Source organism: Cheilinus undulatus, linkage group 3 (assembly GCF_018320785.1).
Source record: "Cheilinus undulatus linkage group 3, ASM1832078v1, whole genome shotgun sequence".
NCBI lineage: Eukaryota > Metazoa > Chordata > Actinopteri > Labriformes > Labridae > Cheilinus > Cheilinus undulatus.
In genome coordinates, this window is record NC_054867.1 from 2,643,693 (window position 1) to 2,669,715 (window position 26,023).

A 26,023-nucleotide genomic window follows, 5' to 3' on the forward strand; every position below is an offset into this window, starting at 1 on the left:
GGGCTCAAGTGCACTCAGATCCGAGACCGGGCCCCTATTGTGAAAGCACCCTCATTCTCCTCTCTGGACACTGTGCACTGATCCCAGGTCAGCTGAAATAGGGCTCAGCTCAGGTTTTGTGAACAGGTTGCTGTTTTAAAGCCGTGAACAGTCATGTTTAACGTATATTTAATGAATATTCCGGTCTTGTAAATTCATCATCAGTGGATTCTGAAAACAGTAAAATCTGTAAAAACTGTCATATGTTACAAGGACAGCATATTTTTGCCTGACCTGTTTAGATTACCTCCAGGTAAATTCTCTTTCTGAAGTGGCTAATTAACCCTTTAGTGTGCAAACATGCAGCTTTCATTAAATGGTACCTGCATCTAATATTGGATCATTTCTCTTTATAAATATTACTGCAGCCTATATATCAGTCTTTGGTTGGATTGATATTGCAAAAAAATTGTCTGACCCGCAGGACGTTGGGTTGGAGCAAATCTTCCCACCTACCTTTCCATGAATAATAGGAAAAGTAAAGAGTATTCTGATTAAACGTGTTTTTATGATGTTTTCTCTTCTTGAGTCTCACCCCTGAAAAGTCTTCCTTACTGCTAAAAAAAGCTCAAAGTAACACTAAAACCTAACTAGAATGATGCATTTATGCAAAATAAAAACTAAACCATCAATCAATCAATCAATCAATGTTTTATATAGTACAATTAAAAAACAATCTTAGTTGGCCAAAGGGCCAAATGTGAAAGTATATAACAAAGATAAACAACAATGCACAATAAATGTCTCATTAAAACACTGAATTAGGAGCATTAAAAAGAATACATAACAGGATGTCAAGCTGAACTTGTATTAAAAGCCAGCGTGAATGGGTGAGTAAAACTTTCCACAGACTGAGCAGTTTTAATGTTGACTGAAAAATAAACTGAAATTTAACACAAAGAGGAAAAATCTAAATTAAAAGGAAATTCATGAAAAATCCACAAGTATTAAACCTTGGTCTGCATATCTGGTCGGTAAGCGGGTGCAGTAATGATGTCAGACCACAGGGTGGCGGTCTTGCACTGCTGTAGTTTGCCACAAAGATGAGGAAGGACTGTGTTTTTTCTTTCTCACTTTCTTCCTCTTTCTGAGAGAGAACCACAGACTGTAGAAAGAGGAGACAACACTTGAGCAGATGGTAAGATCGCCTTTCTTTTCCTAACAGTGTTAGAAAGAAACATTTAAAGTTTGAAAAAAACATTCTTCATGTAAATTTAGTGAAATAGATCCATTTAAATCCACTTTGGCTGTAAAACAGTCAGACTTGAGGTAAAACTGACTGAGGGGGACTCTGCTGTGGGGAGGGGAACCCCAGGCATGTCTGAACTTGTTCTCTGTTGTTTTCAGCCTCACTCTCAGACTCAATGGCTTCCAGATCAGAGGAGGATCTCTGCTGTCCGGTCTGTAAAGACATCTTCAGGCATCCTGTGGTTCTGGCCTGTAGCCACAGCTTCTGTAAAGTCTGTCTGCAGAGCTGGTGGAGAGAGAAACCAACACGGGAGTGTCCGGTTTGTAAGACCATCTCCACAGACAGAAACCCTCCGATGAGCCTGGTGTTAAAGAACCTGTGTGAGGCCTTCTTACTGGAGAGAGAACAGAGAGATGCAGAGGATCTCTGCCATCTGCACGCTGAGAAACTCAAACTCTTCTGCCTGGACCATCAGGAGCTGGTGTGTGTCGTCTGCAGAGATTCAGAAAAGCACACCAACCACAGATTTAAACCCACCGATGAAGCTGTGCATGCATCAAGGAAGACGCTTCAGGAGGCTCTGCAGCCCTTAAAGGAGAAGGTGAAGAGTCTGAAGAAAGTTAAAGAAATGTTTGAATGGTTTGAAAATCGTGTCAAGTCTCAGGCCCAACGCACAGAGGCACAGATTAAGCATCAGTTTAGGAAGCTTCATGAGTTTCTAGCAGAGGAAGAGGAGGCCAGACTGTGTGTATTGAGGGAGGAAGAGGAGCAGAAGAGTCGGAGGCTAAAGGAGCAGGTGGAGGCTCTGAGGGCACAGATAGCTGATCTTTCACAGTCAGAGCCGCGGAGGATGAGCTGAAGGCCCAAGATATCTCCTTCCTGAAAGCCTACAAGGCTGCAGTGGAAAGAGTCCAGCAGCGCCCTCTGCTGGAGGAGCCACAGCTGACCACGGGAGCTCTGATAGACCAGGCCAAACACCTGGGCAATCTGGGCTACCACATCTGGACCAAGATGAAGAATGTGGTCTCCTACACACCTGTCATTCTGGACCCAAATTTCACTCATAAAATGTTGGTCCTGTCTGATGATCTGACGTCTATGAGAGGAGTGCAGCAGCAGCAGCAGATGTCTGATACCTCTGGTAGGAGGCCGTTTACCTTCTTCACCCTGGGCTCTGAGGGTTTTAACTCCGGGACTCACATCTGGGACGTCGAGGTCAGAAACAGCATGTGCTGGTGTCTGGGTGTTTGTCCAAAGTCTGCTGAGAGGGGGCGAAATGTCTTACGTGGGTTTTGGGGACTCGGGTCCTTCAAAGGTCAATACTTCACATGTTCACCAACTGCAGGCACTCCTCTCCTGGTGCAGAGGCAGCTCCAGAGGATCAGAGTGAGTCTGGACTGGGACAGAGGAAAGCTGTCGTTCTCTGATCCTGATAGTAACACACACATCCACACCCTCACACACACCTTCACTGAGAGGATGTTTCCTTTCATGAAAACTGACGGACAGATGAAGATTTTACCAGTGGAGATCTGTACGGGTCGACGACTGGTCTGATGGATGCTTGGGTCTGATGTTAGGATAGGTTAGGATCGGGGGTGTAAAGGTGCACTGGACTTTCAGTCGTGTATTAGCTAAATGTGAGCAGGAAAGGCTGCTCAGATCCGCCTTAAAGAGCACTCCCAGACTGTAGCAGGGGTGTCAAACTCAAGGCCCGGGGGCCATATGTGGCCCCTGGTACAGTTACACCCGCTCAGCAAGATAATATCATATATTTATTATAACTGGCTCTAAAATATGAGGCCTGCAGATTTCCTTCAGTATAAAAATGTAAACTTAACCTTGATGATATGAAATATCCTGAAGGCATAAAAATGTAGAAAAGTAAAGAGTAAAAAAAATAAATAAATAAAAAGAAGTGTGGAAAAACAAATTCATTTGTGTTTTTTATTTCACAGTAATGACTTCAATCTATTATTTGGAATTTCATTTCATATTTTGACCATTTTCAACTGATTATTTTGACTTTTTATCTAATATTCTGAACTGTCAGTTCATTCTTTTCACTTTTTATCTAATATGTTGACCTTTTCAAGTAATTATTTTCGTATTTTAGCTGATATTTTGACCTTTTCAATGTATGAATTTTTCTTCTATGTCATATTTTAAAATGTAAACTTATTATTTTCACTTGTTATCTCATATTTTGACCTTTTTGATTGATTATTTTCACTTTTTATTTCACAATTTTACCTTTTCAATTGATTATTTTTACTTTTTATGTCATATTTTGACCTTTTCGATTTGTCATTTCAACCTTGATGTGATATTTTGACCTTTAGCGTGCACCCTTTTCAATTTTAAGTCATATTTTTGCCTTGAAAACATGATTGTAGCTTTCTTTTTCATATATTTGCCAATTAAAAGCAGTATCTTAACATCTGATTTTGTGTTTTGACCTTTTGAACAAATGAGTATTTTAAACTGCAGTTTTTATTTTCACATTTTTTCTAATATTTTGAGCTTTTCAATTTATCATTTATCATATTTTGATCATACAGGTGCACCATTTTCAATTTTTAGCCATATTTTTGCCTCATTTCTTTTAAATGCCTTGTATTTATATCACTTTGTTTATGTTTCTTGTTTGTTTGTTTGTTGGTTTTACATTGGTGACCCAAGCGTCTGCTCGTCTGTTGTCACTGATGTGACTGTAATCATGTTTAAACAGCATTTATTTAGTTTTAGTAGTTTTAAGATTTTTCTTATTATCTGGTGTTTATTTTCATTATTTTAATTTACTTACTTCAAAGTGCAGTACAGCATTCTGAAAGTGCTTCTTACTAAAAAATGTATTATTATTATAATTATTATTATTATTATCCATAAATAAACTGTTAAAATGCTACCATTTACTTGCATTTTTGGTTGAGATAATTAGTACAAGTATGGAATTTAAATGAAGAAATAATAAACTAGAGCTTTTAAACGTATTTGTGTTTGATGTTGGCGTTTTGGGTCAGCTGCGCCGGTGTAGCTTGACGTTATGGCTTGATCCCGTGTTGTTGTTAGGGTCTTTGCTAGCATTAGCAACATTAGCTATCATGGCTGGATCCTGTGGCTGGATCCTTGCTAGAATTAGCAACATTAGCTATCATGGCTGGATCCCGTGTTGTTGTTAGGGTCTTTGCTAGCATTAGCAACATTAGCTATCATGGCTGGATCCTGTGTTGTCATTAGCATCTTTGCTAACATTAGCAACATTAGCTATCATGGCTGGATCCTGTGTTGTTGTTAGGGTCTTTGCTAGAATTAGCAACATTTGCTATCATGGCTGGATCCTGTGTTGTCATTAGCATCTTTGCTAGCATTAGCAACATTAGCTATCATGGCTGGATCCCGTGTTGTTGTTAGGGTCTTTGCTAGCATTAGCAACATTAGCTATCATGGCTGGATCCTGTGTTGTCATTAGCATCTTTGCTAGCATTAGCAACATTAGCTATCATGGCTGGATCCCATGTTGTTGTTAGCGTCTTTGCTAGCATTAGCAACATTAGCTATCATGGCTGGATCCTGTGTTGTTGTTAGGGTCTTTGCTAGAATTAGCAACATTAGCTATCATGGCTGGATCCTGTGTTGTCGTTAGCATCTTTGCTAGCATTAGCAACATTAGCTATCATGGCTGGATCCTGTGTTGTTGTTAGGGTCTTTGCTAGCATTAGCAACATTAGCTATCATGGCTGGATGCGGTGTTGTTGTTGTTAGCATCTTTGCTAGCATTAGGAACATTTGCTATCATGGCTGGATCCTGGGTTGTTGTTGTTAGCATCTTTGCTAGCATTAGCAGCATTTGCTATCATGGCTGGATGCGGTGTTGTTGTTGTTAGCATCTTTGCTAGCATTAGCAACATTAGCTATCATGGCTGGATCCTGTGTTATTGTTAGGGTCTTTGCTAGAATTAGCAACATTTGCTATCATGGCTGGATCCTGGGTTGTTGTTGTTAGCATCTTTGCTAGCATTAGCAACATTAGCTATCATGGCTGGATGCGGTGTTGTTGTTGTTAGCATCTTTGCTAGCATTAGCAACATTAGCTATCATGGCTGGATCCTGGGTTGTTGTTGTTAGCATCTTTGCTAGCATTAGCAACATTAGCTATCATGGCTGGATGCGGTGTTGTTGTTGTTAGCATCTTTGCTAGCATTAGCAACATTAGCTATCATGGCTGGATCCCATGTTGTTGTTGTCAGCGTCTTTGCCAGCATTAGCAACATTAGCTATCATGGCTAGATCCTGGGTTGTTGTCAGCATCTTTGCTAGCATTAGCAACATTAGCTATCTTGGCTGGATCCCATGTTGTTGTTAGCCTCTTTGCTAGCATTAGCAACATTAGCTATCATGGCTGGATCCCATGTTGTTGTTAGCGTCTTTGCTAGCATTAGCAACATTAGCTATCTTGGCTGGATCCCATGTTGTTGTTAGCGTCTTTGCTAGCATTAGCAACATTAGCTATCTTGGCTGGATCCCATGTTGTTGTTGTTGTTAGCGTCTTTGCCAGCATTAGCAACATTAGCTATCTTGGCTGGATCCCATGTTGTTGTTAGCGTCTTTGCTAGCATTAGCAACATTAGCTATCTTGGCTGGATCCTGGGTCCGTTCGAATAGTCTGTTTTGTTTAGGAAGGTTCCTAACAGAGTGAAAGACCCGGAAGCATTTTAGTGTCGGCCATGATAGAGGCTGTTTGAATTCTCCAACTGAAAAGGAAAGAAGCTTCATTTTTTCCTTTATTATCTCCTTTAGCCTAGGAAACACTGGACCATCCGATACCAAAGTAGAGATGAAAAGACAACCCACAATTCTTTGCGTAAACTTCATTTGAAGTGACGCACCTGATCACACAACTTATGATCACGATTTCATTTCTTCTCATTTCCATTTTAGTCAAACAGTAAACCGACCAGTCCATATTTTAAACTGTATTTGTTTTGCTATTTTGAAAAATTAAAGTTAAACGTGATAAATTTGTAAATCACAACCAATTAAAGCGATAAAGTCGGCATGTTGCCATATTGTGAATATTAGATCTATCATCATAATTATGCAGGGATTTATGGAGCTTTTCACATGACGAGCTGAAAGGAAGCTGGAACCAGAGTAGACTCTGTGATAGAATTAACAGAGACGAGAACATTAAAGAAAAAATGGATAGGGAATAAAGCAAAACAATCTAATATCGTTGTGAAATAAAAGGACTGGAAGATTATTCATCTAGTCGTACTGACTGAGCAGAAAGTTCAGATTAAGAGAAAAGTTTCTGCTGTTCTGGACGTTCACAGTCACAGTTCCTCTTCCTGAAGAGACTTTAGGATATAAAAATCCTAATGAGCTCAGATTTATCTCTGAGGTTTCAGCGTTTCATTCACAGCACATAACAACACAGAACGCACCGAGTGGTAGATGCGAATTTTGTAGTCCATCAACGTTAAATTGTAGTTTTAACACACGTCACGTCCGTAACATCCGCCAAGGGAAAGTGCAGTCGGATTCCTTAATCACCACAGTTCTCCTTTCCTATCCTCTTACTCCCACCTTTCCTTGATCCTGTGACATTTTTCGTCAGGGTTAAGGAAAAGTGAATAGGAAAGGACTTAGGAGGTAATTTTTTGGACTTTTCAAACAGACCCCTTGTGCAGGGTTGCCAACTTTGGGTTCCTGGCTGGAGTGAGAGTTTGTTCATTATACATGCACGCACTCAATGATGGTGACGTATTCAGACTCATTTCACCATTAGGGTTTAAAAAGTATGTGTCTTACACAGGCCCTAACACACACACACACACACACACACACACACATAATAGCAACAATTATTGAAGGATATGAGTGTGATAAACAAAAATTTACTATGCTTCGTTATTTGCTAGCAAACCTTGAATAAAATAGATATGGACCGCAGAGGCCATGCTCACAATGCCATAAATTTAATTGGGGAAAAAAAACTTGTTAGGTCGGCTACTTCTGAAATCTTAGATGGTGTTGTGAGCTTAGTTCAGCTGCGATGGTCTCATTTCTGAAGACTGTACCTGAGTCTCATCATCTTTATTTTCCTCTCTTCTGACGATGTCCCATTCCTGCTGCCTCTGTCTGCTAGCGCCAGTCCCTCGTCTCTCTCTCTCTCACCTTCTTAAAGTATTTCAGTACGCTCATCTGCAGTAACACAGTTGGTAAGTCTTTCTTCAAAACATACATGGTTGCTATTTTATCAATTGCACAGAAAAACTTCCTACTACCGGAGCAAAAGAGGACGTTTGGTCACATTAACGTAAGCTAGCTAATAGTTCACTGTTAGCCCGTTCAGCTATTATCCTTTGTACTTTACAGAGTATTTATTCCAGCAGTACTCAACCTTCATCTACCCAGGAGCCACATTGTCTTAAAAATACTATTGCAAGAGCCACAATCCAAAACCGGGCATTTGATGATCAATCTATCCATAGTTGAAATAAAACAGTGAACTGGTGGATTATTGTGTTGTTCAATGGGACGAAATACATAAAAATGTCTTTATAGTGTCAGAAGAAAAGATATTTCACTGATAATAAGCATGTTTGTATTTATATAAGCTCCACCTGGACTAAAGTCTTTAAAATATCAGAATGTGCCGACTCAGAGCTATAAGGAGCTTTTCAAAGAGCTGATGAATCATGGGAGTCTGTTTGGGTATTTATATTCATATTTTGACATTTACTGTAGTTCTGTGACTCTGTTAACTTAAAGTTATGCTTTCTATTTTTCTCCTCTCATTATTATCGCTCACACCTGCAGCTCCCCCTCACAGATCCTTCTGTCAGTTTGGTGCTTTCATTTTTCTGTTTCTGCCCTTTTGACAGTATTCATCATTAGTACGTTTAAGATCAAATAAACCATCCACGTTTGGAAAAGTTTCACTCAGTTTTACATTGTTTTAAGATGTGATCCGTGTGTGTTTGGCTCGTTGATGATGATGCGCATCGCAAAAGTCATCATCAAATACGAGCATGGGAGAGCATCGGCAGGAAGTGACTGAAGAAATGTGTTAAAACGAGGGCATTAGAAGCTTCACCTTGAACACAAGACAGGACACCTCTATTAACCGACGGAAGAGACGCGCCACCAGCGGACTTCCTCTGCGCTCTTTTACGCACGGTCCGCCGTCCCGGGCGCACCCGGCAGTAATAAAACACAAGTTTTCATTTGAATTTGGAAGTTAAAGTCTGTCTTCTGTCTGTGGACTTAGATTTATTGATATGACTTATTGCAATGAGTCTTTACTGCTGACAGTTTTCATATTTATAGAGGATTTCAGGAGGATTTTCTTAAAGGAAACCTTAAAAGAGCTGCAACTGGTCACTAAAGAGCCACATGCGGCTCGAGAGCTGCGGGTTGAGTATCACTGATTTATTCAAAACAGTTATTATAGTTTGTTAAGCCCTGGGCTCCGCTGTATAATTAAACCATGACATAAGACGCAGACTAATTGTTTACTTTGGTATAATTGCTGCTGCGACCTGCAGCTGTTCTGAAGTGGCTGGACGTCAACTCCCGCCCAACTGCGCTGTGATTGGCTAGTTATTCACAGGCCTAGGGCCGTTAGCTTGAGCAGCCGTCCAGTCAACACCGGGATAAACATTGCCCACCAATCAGAGAGTAATCTGAGAGCGCCAAAGCGTTTGATTCTAGCGTGAGAATAGTTTGAGTGGCGTGTGAGCGTGAGACAGGAAGTGAAAGCGTGAGTCACACGCCAAGCGTGAGAGTTGGCAACCCTGCGCCTTGTGTTGTTCTTTGCTAGCATTAGCAACATTTGCTATCATGGCTGGATCCGGTGTTGTTGTTGTTAGCATCTTTGTTAGCATTAGCATTAGTGGTACTTCAGTCTCGTGGTTCGGAGTAAAGACAGTTCCTCTCTCAGTACGTACACACAGCTGTTGTCTCATCCAGACTTCCATTAGGCAGCTTTGTAAATCTAAATTAGCCGTGAGGCAGACCTGCGTCTGTCTCCTCACTCATCACTGCTGACTACATTTGACCCACCTTTAACCTTTCACCCCAGGGACAAAAACATCCACGCAGGAGGACTACGGGAAGAAGTTGTGGTCAAACTTGGTCATGTGATTAATTTGTGTTATTATTTTTAAACGCGTTAGGCTCTCCAGATTAATCACGAGCGTTAACGCGTTTATATTAACAGGCCTACTTTTTTTTAACAAGTGAAAATCTAAACTTGATAACCTCGGAGCAGACAAAGCCTCATACCCCGCTGAGACCTACAGCGCCCTTTAGGGGGTCTCAGACCCCAGTTTGAGAGCCAGCGTAGAAAAAAAATGTTAGTTTTTAAGACTTATAATGTTGCATGATAAATAATGATAACAAGTCACTGGGCCAGTCATTTTATTTAAAATTCTCCACTTCATATTTCAGATCAGACTTTTATTATCTTTATTTTTATCATCAGTTTTTGTTCCTTTTACCCTCAAAGCACTGTTCCTTTAATAATTCATGTTTTCTGCTGTAAATGACAAATGATAAACAAAAGACACATCAAACTATTTAATATTTCACCTTTCTGATCATTTGATAAACTTCAGATCAACTTGAATTTCCCTCTAAATTAACAAAGCATCCATGAAATCCACCTCTCATGAATCAAATCACCTTATTATTTATACTCTATTTTACAATTCAAATATATTCTATCACTATTTTAGTCTTTATATGTTGTATTTGCTGTTTTTTATTGCTATATTGGTATTATTAATTTAATTTTTGTTACTTTCAGCCTTCATTACTACCTGTGCCCGTCATGCATTACAGAATAGAGTCAAGCTGAAAAATAATTAAATAAATGTTTGCAGGAAACCTCGATATAAACATGAGTGGTGTGGGCTGGTCTGCAGATTTTAAAGGTTGCATATTTTGTAAAATACATTTTTTCCAGGCTTTTTCTAACTTAAATATGTGAAATATGTTTCCCTGGCTGTCCACAGTCCCCACAAATGTGCTGAAACAAGCTGTCAGATTTTTCCCTCATGATGTCATGTGGGGAGTTAGCCCTCCCCCTGCTTGGCCCTCCCTGCTTGGAAGAAAGGGGCGGAGTCAGACAGCTCATTAACATTTAAAGCCACAGACACAGAAAGAGCTCGTTCTGAGCAGGGCTGAAACAGAGGGGTGTTTAGACATGCAGAAATCAATACTGGAGTGTTGTGGGGACCTCTGAGAACAATATAAACGTGACTTCAAGGGTAAAATATGTGATCTTTTATCATTAATGAGGCTCTGCAGCAGGAGCTAGAACGTTAAAGAGCCGGTGCTGCAGCTCCACATAGTGGTCAATGGCAGCTGCTACTCTTCTTTCCTGTCCCCCGCTCTACTGTGAAACTAAGAGCTTAAATATGAGCCGTGACTGTTGGATTGTTTAAAACACACAGATCTATTTTCATAAGAAAAGGGAGAATAAATGAGCCTTAAACGCTGATATTTCTAATTTAGTATTTTCCCTGAACAACATTGACTAAGAATCCAAACCTAAACACCAAAGACGTCCTAATTATTTTACTGTTTTCTTTTCATGTGCTGTTTCTAAATGATTTATTTTAAATGTAAGCGTTAACACCAAACATAAAATTAAAAGAGAAACAATGACGGTTATACGTCCTGTGATGTTGGTATTGAGGCTGTTTGCTTATTAATCTGTCGTTTTATTTTCCTTTTTTATTTTCATATTTTCATGTATAAAATCTAGTTATCCATGTTTACTGATTAAAGTGTTTGAGGAAGTGTATTTTTTATGCTTATGTGTTTTAATATTATAAATCGGGGGTGTCAAACTCAAGGCTGGGGGGCCGAATCCGGCCTGTGGAACAGCTAAATCCGGCCCCCAAGATGATCTCATATTTCTGTTCTGTCCCATCAGTCTGAGGTCTGCAGATTTCCTCAAGTATAAAAATGTGAACTTATCCTGATGATTTAAGATCTCCTTGTTAAGTCACAAAACTGAAAAAGTAAGGAGTAAAAATATTTAGATAAGAAGTCAAGAATGTGGGGAAAGAGATTAATTTGTATTTAATTTCATATTTTCAATTTAGCATCTCACAATTACAACTCAAACTTAGGATTTTGACTTTTAATTTCATACTTTGAGCATTTCAACTCATAATTTTGACTTCTCATATAATATTTTGAGCTTTAAGATTCATAATTCTATTCTTAAGTCATATTTGACCTTTTTAACCAATTATTTTGTATTTTATCTCATATTTTCAACTCCAAACTTTGACTTCATAATCCCAGAGTTTGACCTTTTAGACCAGCGGTTCTCAACCTTTTCAGCCCACGCCCCCCAAAATAAAGGTGCCAGAGACCGGGGACCCCCGCTGGACCTGAAGGTGGTTGGACAACCATGAACATTCAGGAATAGTCATGTGGAGACAAGGACGCCCATGAGGAGGGACAAAGATGGAGGTTTGTGGGACCCAACCAAACTGGGGGTCCATGGAGGTCTGCAGAATAATGGTCCACTGTTAAGCTGTGAAAACCAGATTTAATATTTGACCTGAATAATAACCACTCTTATCAAGAAAAATTAGTATCTTTTTCATTTATTGTATTGTCAATGCTGCTTTTTATGATTTATCTGAATGTATGTCTTGACTGCTGGCTGCGAAACAAATTGCCCTTCACAGGGATAATAAAGTGAACCTTGAACCTTGAACCTTCAGTGGCCTTCTTAAAAATGAAAACTTTTGTTTAGAAAACCTAATTAAAAGGGGTTAAAAATTGCAAAAATGGTAGATAATGGCAAAAATTGTGTAAAAGGTGGTAAAATTGAATATTTAAATAACATAAATGGATTAAAAGTGGCAAAAAAATTGGTTAAAGTGGCAAAAACACATAAAAAATGGTAAAGGGGATTTAAAAGTAAATGAAATATCTTTAATGTGCAAAAAAAGGTGGAAATTAGGTGGAATGGGATGAAAAATTGATATAAACTGGCAAAAATGATCTAGCTGTGATTAAAATGGGAAAAAGAAGGTTTAAAAAGTGGTAAATAGTGGCAATAATGGGTCAATAAGGCAACAATAGGCAGAAAGGGGCAAGAATTGGTTTAGAAATGACAAAACCAGGCATAAAAAAGTGGCAGAAAATGGACAAAAATGGGTTTTAAGTGGCAAAAATGATTAAAAATTGGCAAAATTAATGTTGAAAAGTGATGAGAAAGGGTTAACTTTTGGTAAAATTGGTGAAAAGTGGAAACAGTGTCATTTAAAAAATAATCTTAGTTTTTTAAAAGCATCTGGTGACCCCCCCTTAGTGTCTCACGACCCAAAGGGGGGCCCAACCCCAAGGTTGAGAACCACTGTTTTGGACTGACAATTTAAAATTTTGAATCATAATTTGACTTTAAATTTCATGATTGAAATTTACATTTCATACTTAGACCTTCTGGCCCATGATTTTGACTTTCTTTCTAATATATTTGCCATTAAAAACTCACTCTTTTTCAACTTTAATTTCATGTTTTGACCTTTTTTACTGATAAATTTACTTTTCTTATATTTAACCTGTCAACTTATTTTTTTTTTATTTAAAAATCATTTATCATCAGTGCATATTTTTCTTATACTCTCTTACTGGTGAAATGAGGTTGACAGTTTATGGTTAAATCTTGACCCTGTGAGACCCTCAGGTTAGTCCTGAATCCAGAATCCGGCCCCTGCTGTGGTTGAGTTTGACACCCCTGTTATAAATAAAGGATGGTAAAACTCATCATTCTGGGGATGTTTATGAGAGTTTTAATTTCTTGGGAAGGAATAACTTCAACCTTTTTCATATCATATTTTAAACACATTAAGGCTGTTTTTTTCCAAAGACTCTGGTTTAACGTCTCTGAATAACAAGCATGTGTAAAGACTAGTTTTAGTCCGCTCGTCTTCTCTTTGTTGCTGTTGGTGATGACTCAGCTCTCTTTCTTTTTCTTCTTTTCTTCTTCTGTGATCCGGCCGGCCCTGTCTTCCTCTTCGTTTTCTTCCTCTGGGGTCCTGGAGGCATTTAATTTAAAAATCAGTGTGACTCTTATAAGAGCTGTTTGTTCTAGAACCCTGTAACCAGGATGTTTAGCGATCAGAAGGGTCAGCCCCGCCCACACAAACAGCTGGACCCCTTAATGAGGGCCGTTCCCTGATGTGTTATAGTAATATGAGCCGATGCATGCAGGACCAGTATCTCTGCACCTGCTTCTGATCTGGTACTGATGAGGTTTAAAACTCTCACTAGCTTCCTCTTTTTCTTCTCCTTTGTTTTCTGCTGTCCAAACTTTGGTGAAGGTTCTGGAAAGGCATGACATCATAGTTGGCAGATATTAGCTCAGAAATCTGATCATCAGTATCAGCAGGAATGTTTCTGCTGCGTTTACAGTCTGCTGTAGATACACTATATTGCCAAAAGTATTCACTCACCCATCCAACTAATGTAAATCAGATGTTCCAATCACTTCCATGTCCACAGGTGTATAAAATCATCACCTAGGCATGCAGACTGTTTCTACAAACATTAGTGAAAGAATGGCTCGCTCTCAGGAGCTCAGTGAATTCCAGCGTGGTACTGTGATAGGATGCCACCTGTGCAACAAGTCCAGTGGTGAAATTTCCTGGCTCCTAAATATTCCACAGTCAACTGTCAGTGGTATTATAACAAAGTGGAAGCCATTGGGAATGACAGCAACTCAGCCACCAAGTGGTAGCCCACGTAAAATGACGGAGCGGGGTCAGAGGATGCTGAGGTCATAGTGCGCAGAGGTCGCCAACTGTCTGCAGAGTCAACGGCTACAGACCTCCAAACTTCATGTGGCCTTCAGATTAGCTCAAGAACAGTGGTAGAGAGCTTCATGAATGGGTTTCCATGGTAACAGCTGCATCCAAGCCATACATCACCAAGTGCAATGCAAAGGGTCAGATGCAGTGATGTAAAGCACGCTGTCACTGGACTCTAGAGCAGTGGAGACGCCTTCTCTGGAGTGACCAATCACACTTCTCCATCTGGCAATCTGATGGACGAGTCTGGGTTTGGCAGCTGCCAGGAGAACGGTATTTGTCTGACTGCATTGTGCCAAGTGTAAAGTTTGGTGGAGGGGGGATTATGGTGTGGGCTTGTTCTTCAGGAGCTGGGCTTGGCCCCTTAGTTCCAGTCAAAGGAATGCTTTAGCGTACCAAGAGATTTTGGACAATTCCATGCTCCCAACTTTGTGGGAACAGTTTGGGGATGGTCCCTTCCTGTTCCAACATGACTGTGCACCAGTGCACAAAGGAAGGTCCATAAAGACATGGAGGAGAGAGTTTGGTGTGGATCAACTTAACTGGCCTGCACAGAGTCCTGACCTCAACCCCACAGAACACCTTTGGGATGAATTAGAGCAGAGACTGAGAGCCAGGCCTTCTCATCCAACATCAGTGTGTGACCTCACAAATGTGCTGCTGGAAGAATGGTCAAAAATTCCCATAAACACACTCCTAAACCTTGTGGAAAGCCTTCCCAGAAGAGTTGAAGCTGTTCTAGCTGCAAAGGGTGGACAGACGTCATATTAGACCCTATGGATTAAGAATGGGATGTCACTGAAGTTCATATAAGGGTCAGGGCAGGTGAGCCAATACTTTTGGCGATATAGTGTATCTGTCATGTAGAGTTTTAGTCTGCATGAACAGACAGCAGTCTTCGTCCTTACATTTTAAACTGAGTTTTTAAGGACTGAAGTTTGAGGTCTAAGCTTCAATAATCGTAGCAGCTCAAACAGGATTTTTAAATGTGCACTTTAACTGCAGAAGTCTGCGGAAAATGCTGGAGATCTGAGATTAAAGTCAGAATGCTGCAGTTAGGACCAGCAGTCTGAGGACTATAATTTCAACATTTTAATTTTAATTACAGAATTCTGACTTTCTTTCTCACCTGATGACGATCTCAGAATTCAGATGTAAATCTCAAATTTCTGCCTTTAATCTCAGATTCCTTGTATAAAAAATAATAAAGGTTAAATTCTGAGGAAAAGTCAGAATTCTGAATCTGACCTTATTCCTGAGAATTGAGAGGAAAAAGTGGAATCTTAATTTTCTTCAGTGGCCCGCTGCTCCTAAAGTACCTTTAGGATCAAGAACTGTGAACACAAAAGTTCTGTTATAGTTTTATTATAAAAGCAGACACACCTTGTTCCAGATCTGGGCTCCTGGTCGCTCTGGGCTGAGCCGCCGCTCTCCTCTGTCTCTGTTTGGTCTTCAGCTCCACCTCCACAGGGTAGTGGTCGCTGACACTGAGAGTCTGTAGAGCAAATACACCACAGCTGATCATCCACAGTCAATCACTGATGATGCCGTCTGGGACTCAAACATGAGTCTGTCTCACCTCCTCATCACTCAGCTCAAACTCCCTCTGGAAGTTAAAAGACTTTGCAGAGCCAGGAACCACGGCATCCAGCATGCTCCGTCCAAACACCACGATCCTTTCACAATAAAAGAGCTTCAGTCAGGTAAGTCACACCTGAACCTGTGAGAAATCTTTCCTTCAGTGTCTGAACCTGTTGGTGTGAAGCATCAGGCTCCACCTCATCAGTTTCATTTCATACGCACACTTTAAAGAGTAACGAGGGGTCAGAGGTCAGAGCAGCACTGATGGGTGGAGTAGAGGTTAGAGGTCAGAGCAGCACTGATGGGTGGAGTAGAGGTCAGAGGTCAGAGCAGCACTGATGGGTGGAGTAGAGGTTAGAGGTCAGGGCAGCACTGATGGGTGGAGTAAAGGTCAGAGGTCAGAGCAGCACTGATGGGTGGAGTAGAGGTTAGAGGTCAGAGCAGCACTGATGGGTGGAGTAGAGGTAAGAGGTCAGGGCAGCACTGATGGGTGGAGTAGAGGTTAGAGGTCAGGGCAGCACTGATGGGTGGAGTAGAGGTCAGAGGTCAGAGCAGCACTGATGGGTGGAGTAGAGGTCAGAGGTCAGAGCAGCACTGATGGGTGGAGTAGAGGTTAGAGGTCAGAGCAGCACTGATGGGTGGAGTAGAGGTCAGAGGTCAGGGCAGCACTGATGGGTGGAGTAGAGGTTAGAGGTCAGGGCAGCACTGATGGGTGGAGTAGAGGTCAGAGGTCAGAGCAGCACTGATGGGTGGAGTAGAGGTTAGAGGTCAGAGCAGCACTGATGGGTGGAGTAAAGGTCAGAGGTCAGAGCAGCACTGATGGGTGGAGTAGAGGTAAGAGGTCAGGGCAGCACTGATGGGTGGAGTAGAGGTCAGAGGTCAGGGCAGCACTGATGGGTGGAGTAGAGGTCAGAGGTCAGAGCAGCACTGATGGGTGGAGTAGAGGTAAGAGGTCAGGGCAGCACTGATGGGTGGAGTAGAGGTCAGAGGTCAGGGCAGCACTGATGGGTGGAGTAGAGGTCAGAGGTCAGAGCAGCACTGATGGGTGGAGTAGAGGTCAGAGGTCAGAGCAGCACTGATGGGTGGAGTAGAGGTTAGAGGTCAGAGCAGCACTGATGGGTGGAGTAGAGGTCAGAGGTCAGGGCAGCACTGATGGGTGGAGTAGAGGTTAGAGGTCAGGGCAGCACTGATGGGTGGAGTAGAGGTCAGAGGTCAGGGCAGCACTGATGGGTGGAGTAGAGGTCAGAGGTCAGGGCAGCACTGATGGGTGGAGTAGAGGTCAGAGGTCAGAGCAGCACTGATGGGTGGAGTAGAGGTTAGAGGTCAGAGCAGCACTGATGGGTGGAGTAGAGGTCAGAGGTCAGAGCAGCACTGATGGGTGGAGTAGAGGTTAGAGGTCAGGGCAGCACTGATGGGTGGAGTAGAGGTCAGAGCAGGACTGATGGGTGGAGTAGAGGTCAGAGGTCAGAGCAGGACTGATGGGTGGAGTAGAGGTCAGAGCAGCACTGATGGGTGGAGTAGAGGTCAGAGGTCAGAGCAGGACTGATGGGTGGAGTAGAGGTCAGAGGTCAGAGCAGGACTGATGGGTGGAGTAGAGGTTAGAGGTCAGAGCAGCACTGATGGGTGGAGTAAAGATCAGAGGTCAGAGCAGCACTGATGGGTGGAGTAGAGGTTAGAGGTCAGGGCAGCACTGATGGGTGGAGTAAAGATCAGAGGTCAGAGCAGCACTGATGGGTGGAGTAAAGATCAGAGGTCAGAGCAGGACTGATGGGTGGAGTAAAGATCAGAGGTCAGAGCAGCACTGATGGGTGGAGTAAAGATCAGAGGTCAGAGCAGGACTGATGGGTGGAGTAGAGGTCAGAGCAGCACTGATGGGTGGAGTAGAGGTTAGAGGTCAGGGCAGCACTGATGGGTGGAGAAAAGGTCAAAGGTCAGAGCAGCACTGATGGGTGGAGTAGAGGTAAGAGGTCAGGGCAGCACTGATGGGTGGAGTAGAGGTCAGAGGTCAGGGCAGCACTGATGGGTGGAGTAGAGGTCAGAGGTCAGAGCAGCACTGATGGGTGGAGTAGAGGTCAGAGGTCAGAGAAGCACTGATGGGTGGAGTAGAGGTCAGAGCAGCACTGATGGGTGGAGTAGAGGTTAGAGGTCAGGGCAGCACTGATGGGTGGAGTAAAGGTCAGAGGTCAGAGCAGCACTGATGGGTGGAGTAGAGGTAAGAGGTCAGGGCAGCACTGATGGGTGGAGTAGAGGTCAGAGGTCAGGGCAGCACTGATGGGTGGAGTAGAGGTCAGAGGTCAGAGCAGCACTGATGGGTGGAGTAGAGGTCAGAGGTCAGAGCAGCACTGATGGGTGGAGTAGAGGTTAGAGGTCAGAGCAGCAGTGATGGGTGGAGTAGAGGTCAGAGGTCAGAGCAGCACTGATGGGTGGAGTAGAGGTTAGAGGTCAGGGCAGCACTGATGGGTGGAGTAGAGGTCAGAGGTCAGAGCAGGACTGATGGGTGGAGTAGAGGTCAGAGGTCAGAGCAGGACTGATGGGTGGAGTAGAGGTCAGAGCAGCACTGATGGGTGGAGTAGAGGTCAGAGGTCAGAGCAGGACTGATGGGTGGAGTAGAGGTCAGAGGTCAGAGCAGGACTGATGGGTGGAGTAGAGGTCAGAGGTCAGAGCAGGACTGATGGGTGGAGTAGAGGTTAGAGAGGCACTGATGGTAGGAGTAGAGGTCAGAGGTCAGAGCAGCACTGATGGGTGGAGTAGAGGTTAGAGGTCAGAGCAGCACTGATGGGTGGAGTAGAGGTCAGAGGTCAGAGCAGCACTGATGGGTGGAGTAGAGGTTAGAGGTCAGAGCAGCACTGATGGGTGGAGTAGAGGTTAGAGGTCAGAGCAGCACTGATGGGTGGAGTAGAGGTCAGAGGTCAGAGCAGCACTGATGGGTGGAGTAGAGGTCAGAGGTCAGAGCAGTGTTACTCAACCAAAATACCAAATTACTAAAAAAAAAAAAAAAAAAAAATCACTTTTTCAAGAGTCACAATCTAAGTGGTAAAAAGTGGAAATTAAAATAGGTTAAAGGTGGCAAAATGGTCAAAAAGCGGAAAACACTGGGTTCAAATTGACAAAAAAGGGTGTAAGGTGACCAAAAAAATAAGTTTAAGGTGGCAAAAAATTGAAAAAAATGGGCAAAAATCAGAAAAAAAGGTGGAAAAATGGACAAAAAGTGGAATTTAATTGCAAAAGGCAGCTTAAATGGGTGAGAAGTGGCAAAAATGGGAAAAAAAGGGGAAACCACTGAGGGAAAAGTGGCAACAATGGGGAGAAAAGGTGGCAAAAATGGGTGTGATGTGGCAGAAAAATGAGTTATAGGGGGCAAAAATGGTCCAAAATTGGCAAAAAATGAGTGAAAAATGAAAAAATTGGCAAAAATCAGAAAACAGGTGTGATATAGGTGGGCAGGAAAAAGCATCAAAGATTGGCAAAATGCGAAAAAGGTGGGATTAGATTGCAAAAGGCAGCTTAAATGGGTGAAAAGTTGCAAAAAGGCAGAAAAAAGGGCCAAAAACTGCCAAAAGCAGAATAAAAGAGGCAAAAGGAAGTGGCAAAAATGGGATAAAAGCAGTAAAAGTTGAATCAAAGCAGCAAAATATTTCAAATAAGGTCAATGGAAATATACAGACAAAACCTAGATGTGCCAGTTAAAGCCTACTGTCTAAGAGAGGGAAACAAACTGATTGATGTGACTGGCAATGGATAATTTCTGAGGTCAGCTTTTCCTTTAAAGGTTTTCTGGTAGAATAATGTTTCAAATTAAGACAGGAAAGAGCCACAAATCATCACAAAAGAGCCACACATGGCTCCAGAGCCACATGAGTATTACTGGGCTAGAGGTTAGAGGTCAGACAGAGCTGGTGATAAAGAGAGAAACCAGCTGACACATTGATCATGAGAACACTGCAGTCCTCAGACGTGGCGTACCTGTCGTAGGTGTGGTCGTTACAGTTACTAGACGTTGTGTCGACGTCGTCTTCTATGAGCCAATGGTAGGGAGCGGAGCAGATCCGGATCTTTCTCTTCTTCTTCTTAGAGAGATAACGTCCATCTGCATTAAAGTCCCCTAAAATCATGATATTCTACAAACATATGAGAGAATAAAGACATGTAAACATTCGGGCTTTTCTGTAAATGATCAGATCTGAAGGTGTCTTACATCTGAGTTACAAAATAAAACAGAACTTTAAATTCTCTGAAGATCTCCTGAAGATATCCTGTAAATGTAAACGGGTTTCTCTTCGCTGTCATTTCTCTCTCTCTCTCTCTCTTACAAACTCAAACTCACATCGGTGTTCCACTTCTTCCTCACGGCTTCGACCACGTCGTGCAGTTCGTCCAGCTCCTTCTCTGAGTCATCTGGTTTGGTGTGGACCGGGACCAGAACCAGGTCTTTGACCACTGATACACAAGTAAAGAAAACCCGTGGGGGGGTTAGGTTATTGGACATGAATCATGAATAAAAGAGAGAAGGTTAAACTTCTACTCATGATTCAGCTTGGGTCGACTCTTGAAGGTCAGCTGACTGTAGTCCGGAGCATTTATGATCTCTTCTCAGACAGAAACACTGCCTTATTCACTCTTTAAAATATTGGCTATTATGAACTTCTCTTAGGATTTTGTCTCTAATTTATCTGGGATCTTGTCCAGATCAAATATGATGTGGCTTTTAGACTTTAGAAGTCGGTTAGTTTTGTTTTAGGATGATTTAGTCTGGGGGACAGTTAGCCTGAGACTTTTCTAAACTCACAGATAATTTAGCCTCTTTATTTTTAGTAAAATGAGAGTCTGACTAAAACTCATTTTCTGAAGTAAATCCTACATCTACCTGTGAGTACAAAGTGGTTTGTTTTTCTGAAATTTTAAGATAAAGGAAGGATAGAAAGAAAGCTGCTGAGTGAAGGACCGCAGTGAGGAGGAGATGAGGAAGGGACAGTAAACCCCTCACAGCTGACCACGAAGATTCTCTAGAGCAGAGGTTCTCAACCTTTCAGCCCGCAACCCCCAAAATAAAGGTGCCAGAGACTGGGGACCCCCTCTGGACCTGAAGGTGGATGAACCCATAAGGGGGGATAAAGGGCAGAACTTTCTGGGGGCCAGTAAAACATCACTTAGCAAATGCTTTTATCCAAAAGAAGGTACATTTGAGAGCAAGAACAAAATGATGAAATGTTGAAATGAGAAAAATGTAATAATGGGTCAACAGAGGCAACATTAGGCTTAAGTGTCAAATTTTGGTTTAGAAGTGGCAAAAAGGCAGAAAAAAGCGATGGAAAGGGTTTAAAATGGCAAAAATATGTGTTAGATACCAGAAATGTGTTAGAATTGGTGGGAAAAATGATGGAAAGGGTTCAAATTTGGCAGAATTGGTGCGAAGTGGCAACAGTGTAATTCAAACATTCTCTTGGTTTTTTAGGGCATTTGGACACCCCCTCTTAGCGTCTCATGCCCACACTGACAGGGGTCTCCAGATGCCTTAAAAACTAAGAATATTTTTCAATCCACACTTTTGCCACTTCAAACCCATTTTTCTCAGTTTTAAACCCTTTCCACTACTTTTTTTCTGCCTGTTTTTGACACTTCCTAATCAAATCTTGACACTTAAGCCTAATGTTGTATCTGTTGACCCATTATTGCCACTATTAACCCCTCTTTTCCACTTTTTACACCACATTTCACCACTCGATATGCCAATTTTCGCCACTTTCTGCCCATTTCTGACTTAGCTAACCCTTTTTTTTCCAGTTTATATGAATTTTTCATCCCATTTCACCAAACTTCCATTTATTTTTGCTACTTTAACGCCATTTCAGGTACTTTATAATCCCCTTTTACCACTTGATATGTCAGTTTTTGCCACTTTTACCCATTTTTGCCATTTTTGACCCATTTCTGCTACTTTTAATGTATTTTCATTTTGTTTAAAGAACATATTTAAGAGGGCTACTTACTGCATAAATGAATTAAAAAGATATTTGTTTCTTTGATAAGAGTGGTTATGGTTAATAAGATACCACAGCTTAACTTTACACTGGACCATGGTTTTGCTGGCCCCCAGTTTGGCCGGGTTGTTTTAATGGACGACCTTGTCTCCACATGACTATCCTTGAATGTTCATGGCTGTTCATCCACCTTCAGGTCCAGTGGGGGTCCCTGGTCTCTGACACCTTTATTTTGGGGGTCGCGGGCTGAAAAGGCTGAGAACCCCTGCTCTAGAAGAGGAGAGCTGATGAAGAGTGAGGAAGAAGAGAAGTCAGGAAAGATGAGCCAAGAGAGTAGAAGGGGAAGATTATTACAGAAACAGATGTACAGACCTGAGGATCCATGAAACATGAATCCATAAAAAAAGCAGTAAAGAAGAAGTAAAAGAAGAAGTAGAGAGAGGAAGGAGAGAAGAGGAAGTGAAGTCACTACAGTTTTAAAATCAGGTGAAGCCAAACAGGCAGACGATGTTGATCAGAGATCTGTGTTACAGAGAAGATGGCAGAGCTGATGTGATGAAGATATAAACCTTTCTCTTTTATCAGCGCTGGATTAAGAACTCAGATCCCCCTGGGCACAGTGTCTTGGAGGGGACCCGAAACCACGACCATCTCGGTTTGGAATATTAGGCTCAGGTTTGTTGGAAACACCTGAAGCTTCTAGAGGACTGACACTGATGGACTACAGACTATGATCACACATCAGGATGAAATCTACACGTGTAGATCCTCAGTCATACAGGATGAACAACACTAAAGCAGGGGCGGAGCCAGATGTGCCAGATATACTGGACTTAGTCCGGACTTGGGATGGTCCAGGACCCACTGACTATCCATGTAAAGCACGCATCTCCTGAATTCTGTAGCATTTTTTTTATTTCATATATTTTATTTTTGCTTTCTAGAAGTTCCTAAACTTCCTAAACTTTGCCGTTGGAACAATTCCTAAATAAATAAATAAAAATAAAAAGCAACATGTGTTAATAGAGATATATATCTATGAAAATTCAGAAATACTAATACCATTAAGGGTTTTTTTCTTCTGCAGTATATGTTTAAGTGTTTAGAAGTTAAAAAAAAAATCAGATTTTATTTTTTTAGTTTGGCCAGAGGTTTGAAGTTTCCTTGTTGTGATCAGCAGGGTCTGTTTGATTTTTTATTATCAATCATATTTCTGTTTGCATTTATCAATCATTACATTCAACTATATCACACATTTGACCAAACTTTAAGATTCTGGACTTTGAGAAAAACATTACAGGCGTAAGCCTTATAACCCCCCATGGCCCCGCCTCTGACTTACAGATAACCTCCACCCAGGATTAACACATAATAACGACAGACCAGTGTTAAAAACGTAGAGTTATAAAGACTTTAACCCCGTGGTTAACTCTAACTCAAACTTCAGGACTTTCAGAAAGCTCTCACCTGTGGATGGACAGCTGATGCGAAGGATGAAGGGCTCCCTGGCAAAGGCGTCCTCATCTCCAGCTTGGTTATCTTCATACTGGTGACAGGCCACCAGAGACACTTCGTCCTCCCTGGACACACACACACACACACCCCCACCCACACACACACACACACACACACACACACGTATGTGAGACCAAAACAGAGATGTGTTCGCTCCTATTCTGCATGAACTGGTCTGAAAATCTTCATCTTGTCTTCAGCGTTGCTCTGATGTTGCTCTGGATTAATGATCCGTTTTGGTCATTTTTATTCCATCATGCACTTTAGCACCTCGGCCCTTTAATGAAACGGTAAAATGTCTCAGTTTAACATCTGAGATGTTGTTTCTGTTCTATTGGGAATAAATATGGGTTATGAGATCTGATAATCACTGACTTTTACATTTTACACAACGTCCCAACTTTTTGGATTAGGTCATTACCACCTCCTCATAGACACTGTTGATTCATTCTTATTTCTATTCTATTTTTATGTATTTCTATTGTTTTGCATTTATAAAGTTTAGCACTTATTGCTTTCCGGTTTTGCTGTTTTGTGTTGAGGTGTTAGGAGTGTCAAACTTAGATAAGTAGTGAATATTACAGAGCTGACGTTGATTTTCTTACCTGTAAAAACAAACAAACTTCTCCTTGTAGGTGTCTCGCCCCAGCTGGCCACTGGCCGTCATGGAGTAGCGATGATTTTGGTTACAGCTGAGCAGAAAAGAAGTTTCTGTTTAGAAAATGTGACCATTTAATTACTTATTTATTTATTTATTTAGTTTTGCCCAACAAGCAGCAGACGCCAATGACAGCAGAACAGCAACAGACCAGGGGTCAGCGACCTTTTCTGCTGACGGAGACATTTTTGCCCAATCCTTCTAGAAAATCTTAGAAGAGCTGCAAACACGGTAGAACCTTCCACAGTCGTTGCCTAGCAACATCACTGAGCTCGTATTTTACTCTTATTTGGCATTTTAATGAAGTGTGCACATATTTCAAGATTTTTATGTATCAGTGCTTTAATCAGCCAGAGATTATTATTATTTTATCCTGAATGATCCTAACAATCATTGCCTTTGTTTCTTTGTTCATCCATTCTCTGTCATTACTGTCAGACAGAGTTAATGTAGGCTGTAGTAGCAGCCTAGCGTCCACCTACAGATGAAACTACCTCATCTCCTCTCTATCAGCGATGCCGTCTGTCTACGTCACATACAGGACACGGATACGGACATACAGCAATCAAGATTATCTCTCCAAATATCCATTAGAGCAGGGGTTCTCAACCTTGGGGTCAAGACCCCCTTGGGGTCGCAAGACACTGAGAGGTGGTCTCCAGATTCCCTAAAAAATTAAGAATGATTTTAAAATTACACTGTTGCCACTTCACACCAATTTGGCCAAATTTAACCCATTTTCATCATTTTTCCCACCAATTTTTTTAGATTTATTTTTGGCCATTTTTGAGCCTTTATTAGATCAAGGAGGACAGTGGATAGAGTCGGAAACAGGGTCAAGAGTGGGGGAGAGACATGCAGTAAGGGGCCTCAGGCTGGATTTGAACCCAGGCCGCCCGCGTACATGGGGAGCACCATTGACCACTAGGCCACCTGCTCCCCTTTTCCCACCAATTTTAACACATTTTTGCCTCTCAGTACCTCTTTTTGTCCATTTCAAACCCTTTCCACCAAATTTTTTTCTGCCTGTTTTTGCCACTTCTAAACCAATTCTTACCACTTAAACCTAATGTTGCCTCTGCTGACCCATTATTGTCACTTTTAACCCCTTTTTACCATTTTTTACACCCAATGTCTCCCATTTTAACCACATTTTACTACTTGATATGCCCATTATTTCTAGTTTAACCAATTTCTGCCAGTATCTGCCTATTTTTTCTCTATTTTTTATTAGTTAACCCTTTTTTGCAGTTTATCAATTTTTCCTTTTTATTTCACCACATTTCCACCCATTTTTGCCCATTTAAAGCCATTCAGCCCCTTTTTAACTCACTCTTACCATTATTTATGTACATTTTTGCCACTTTAACCCATTTTTGCATTCTTACTTTTCTTTTTGCCACTTCTAACCCATTTCTGCTACTTTAAAAATCCATTTCACCACCTTTTCCACAATTTGTTTTGCCATTAGCAGCCTGTATAAGCCAGTTTTACCCTTTTTTTAACAAAAGGGATTTACATTTTTAAGAAGCAGAAAAATCAGTTATGCTATTTTCTATCTTTATTTCCTCAGTCCCAGTAACTGCTACAGGGATTTTACATGCCTGCTGAAATCTGTAGAGTTATCTTTGCATTGATGCCAAGCTGATTCATGTGGACTTTGTAGCTGCAGAGAAATACTCAGGTGTATTTGGGCAGGTCATTTCCAGGCTTGAACACTGAAAGGGCCTCGGGATTAAAGGGTTGAACTGATGGGGAAAACATCTGAGGACATCCAAAGTCAGAGGGATTTTTCTTCCCTCTTCTATGGGTGTAGATGAATGTCAAATATTTCCCATGTCATGAGGATGTGGAACAGTCCCATCAGCTTTAAGTGTAACATTTTAGACGTTTGATGGTCCAGAGGACTCACGTTGTTGTGTTGAGTTCCTGGAGTAATCTCTCCATGGCCGTGCCGCTCTTATCCATGACCTCCAGGATGACCACCACACTGTACCGAGACATAATCTGACACACAACCCATTACATCACCTGAACACACGAACTCCAGAGGATCCCCGTGAATGAATGAACATGCAGGAGTTACCTTGGTGAGGTGGTGGACAACAGTCTCATCAGTGACTTTTTTCCATCCCAGGTTTTTGGCGTTGAAGGCTGCTATCTTCATTTTAAATCTGTTTTATGTCTCTCTCACCTGAAAGTAGAGCAACAATAAGAA

The 26,023-nt window shown here is 41.6% G+C and overlaps 2 protein-coding genes across 2 annotated transcripts; one reads left to right on the forward strand and one right to left on the reverse strand.

Moving 5' to 3' along the window:
* The first annotated feature begins 1,138 nt into the window (after window positions 1-1,138).
* On the forward strand, window positions 1,139-2,087 carry LOC121507411 (E3 ubiquitin-protein ligase TRIM17-like). The gene is made up of 2 exons (XM_041783721.1): window positions 1,139-1,177; window positions 1,387-2,087. The coding sequence occupies exon 2, from the start codon at window positions 1,404-1,406 to the stop codon at window positions 2,085-2,087; it is 684 nt and encodes a 227-aa protein (XP_041639655.1). The 5' UTR covers window positions 1,139-1,177; window positions 1,387-1,403.
* An 11,093-nt stretch (window positions 2,088-13,180) lies between these two features.
* On the reverse strand, window positions 13,181-25,972 carry LOC121506716 (deoxyribonuclease-1-like). The gene is made up of 9 exons (XM_041782568.1): window positions 25,892-25,972; window positions 25,718-25,812; window positions 23,753-23,839; window positions 23,100-23,212; window positions 19,979-20,091; window positions 19,618-19,772; window positions 15,653-15,749; window positions 15,457-15,568; window positions 13,181-13,302 (listed from the first exon to the last, which is right to left on the reverse strand). Exons 1-9 carry the CDS (start codon window positions 25,970-25,972, stop codon window positions 13,181-13,183), a joined length of 975 nt encoding a protein of 324 aa, XP_041638502.1.
* Between the last annotated feature and the right edge of the window lie 51 nt (window positions 25,973-26,023).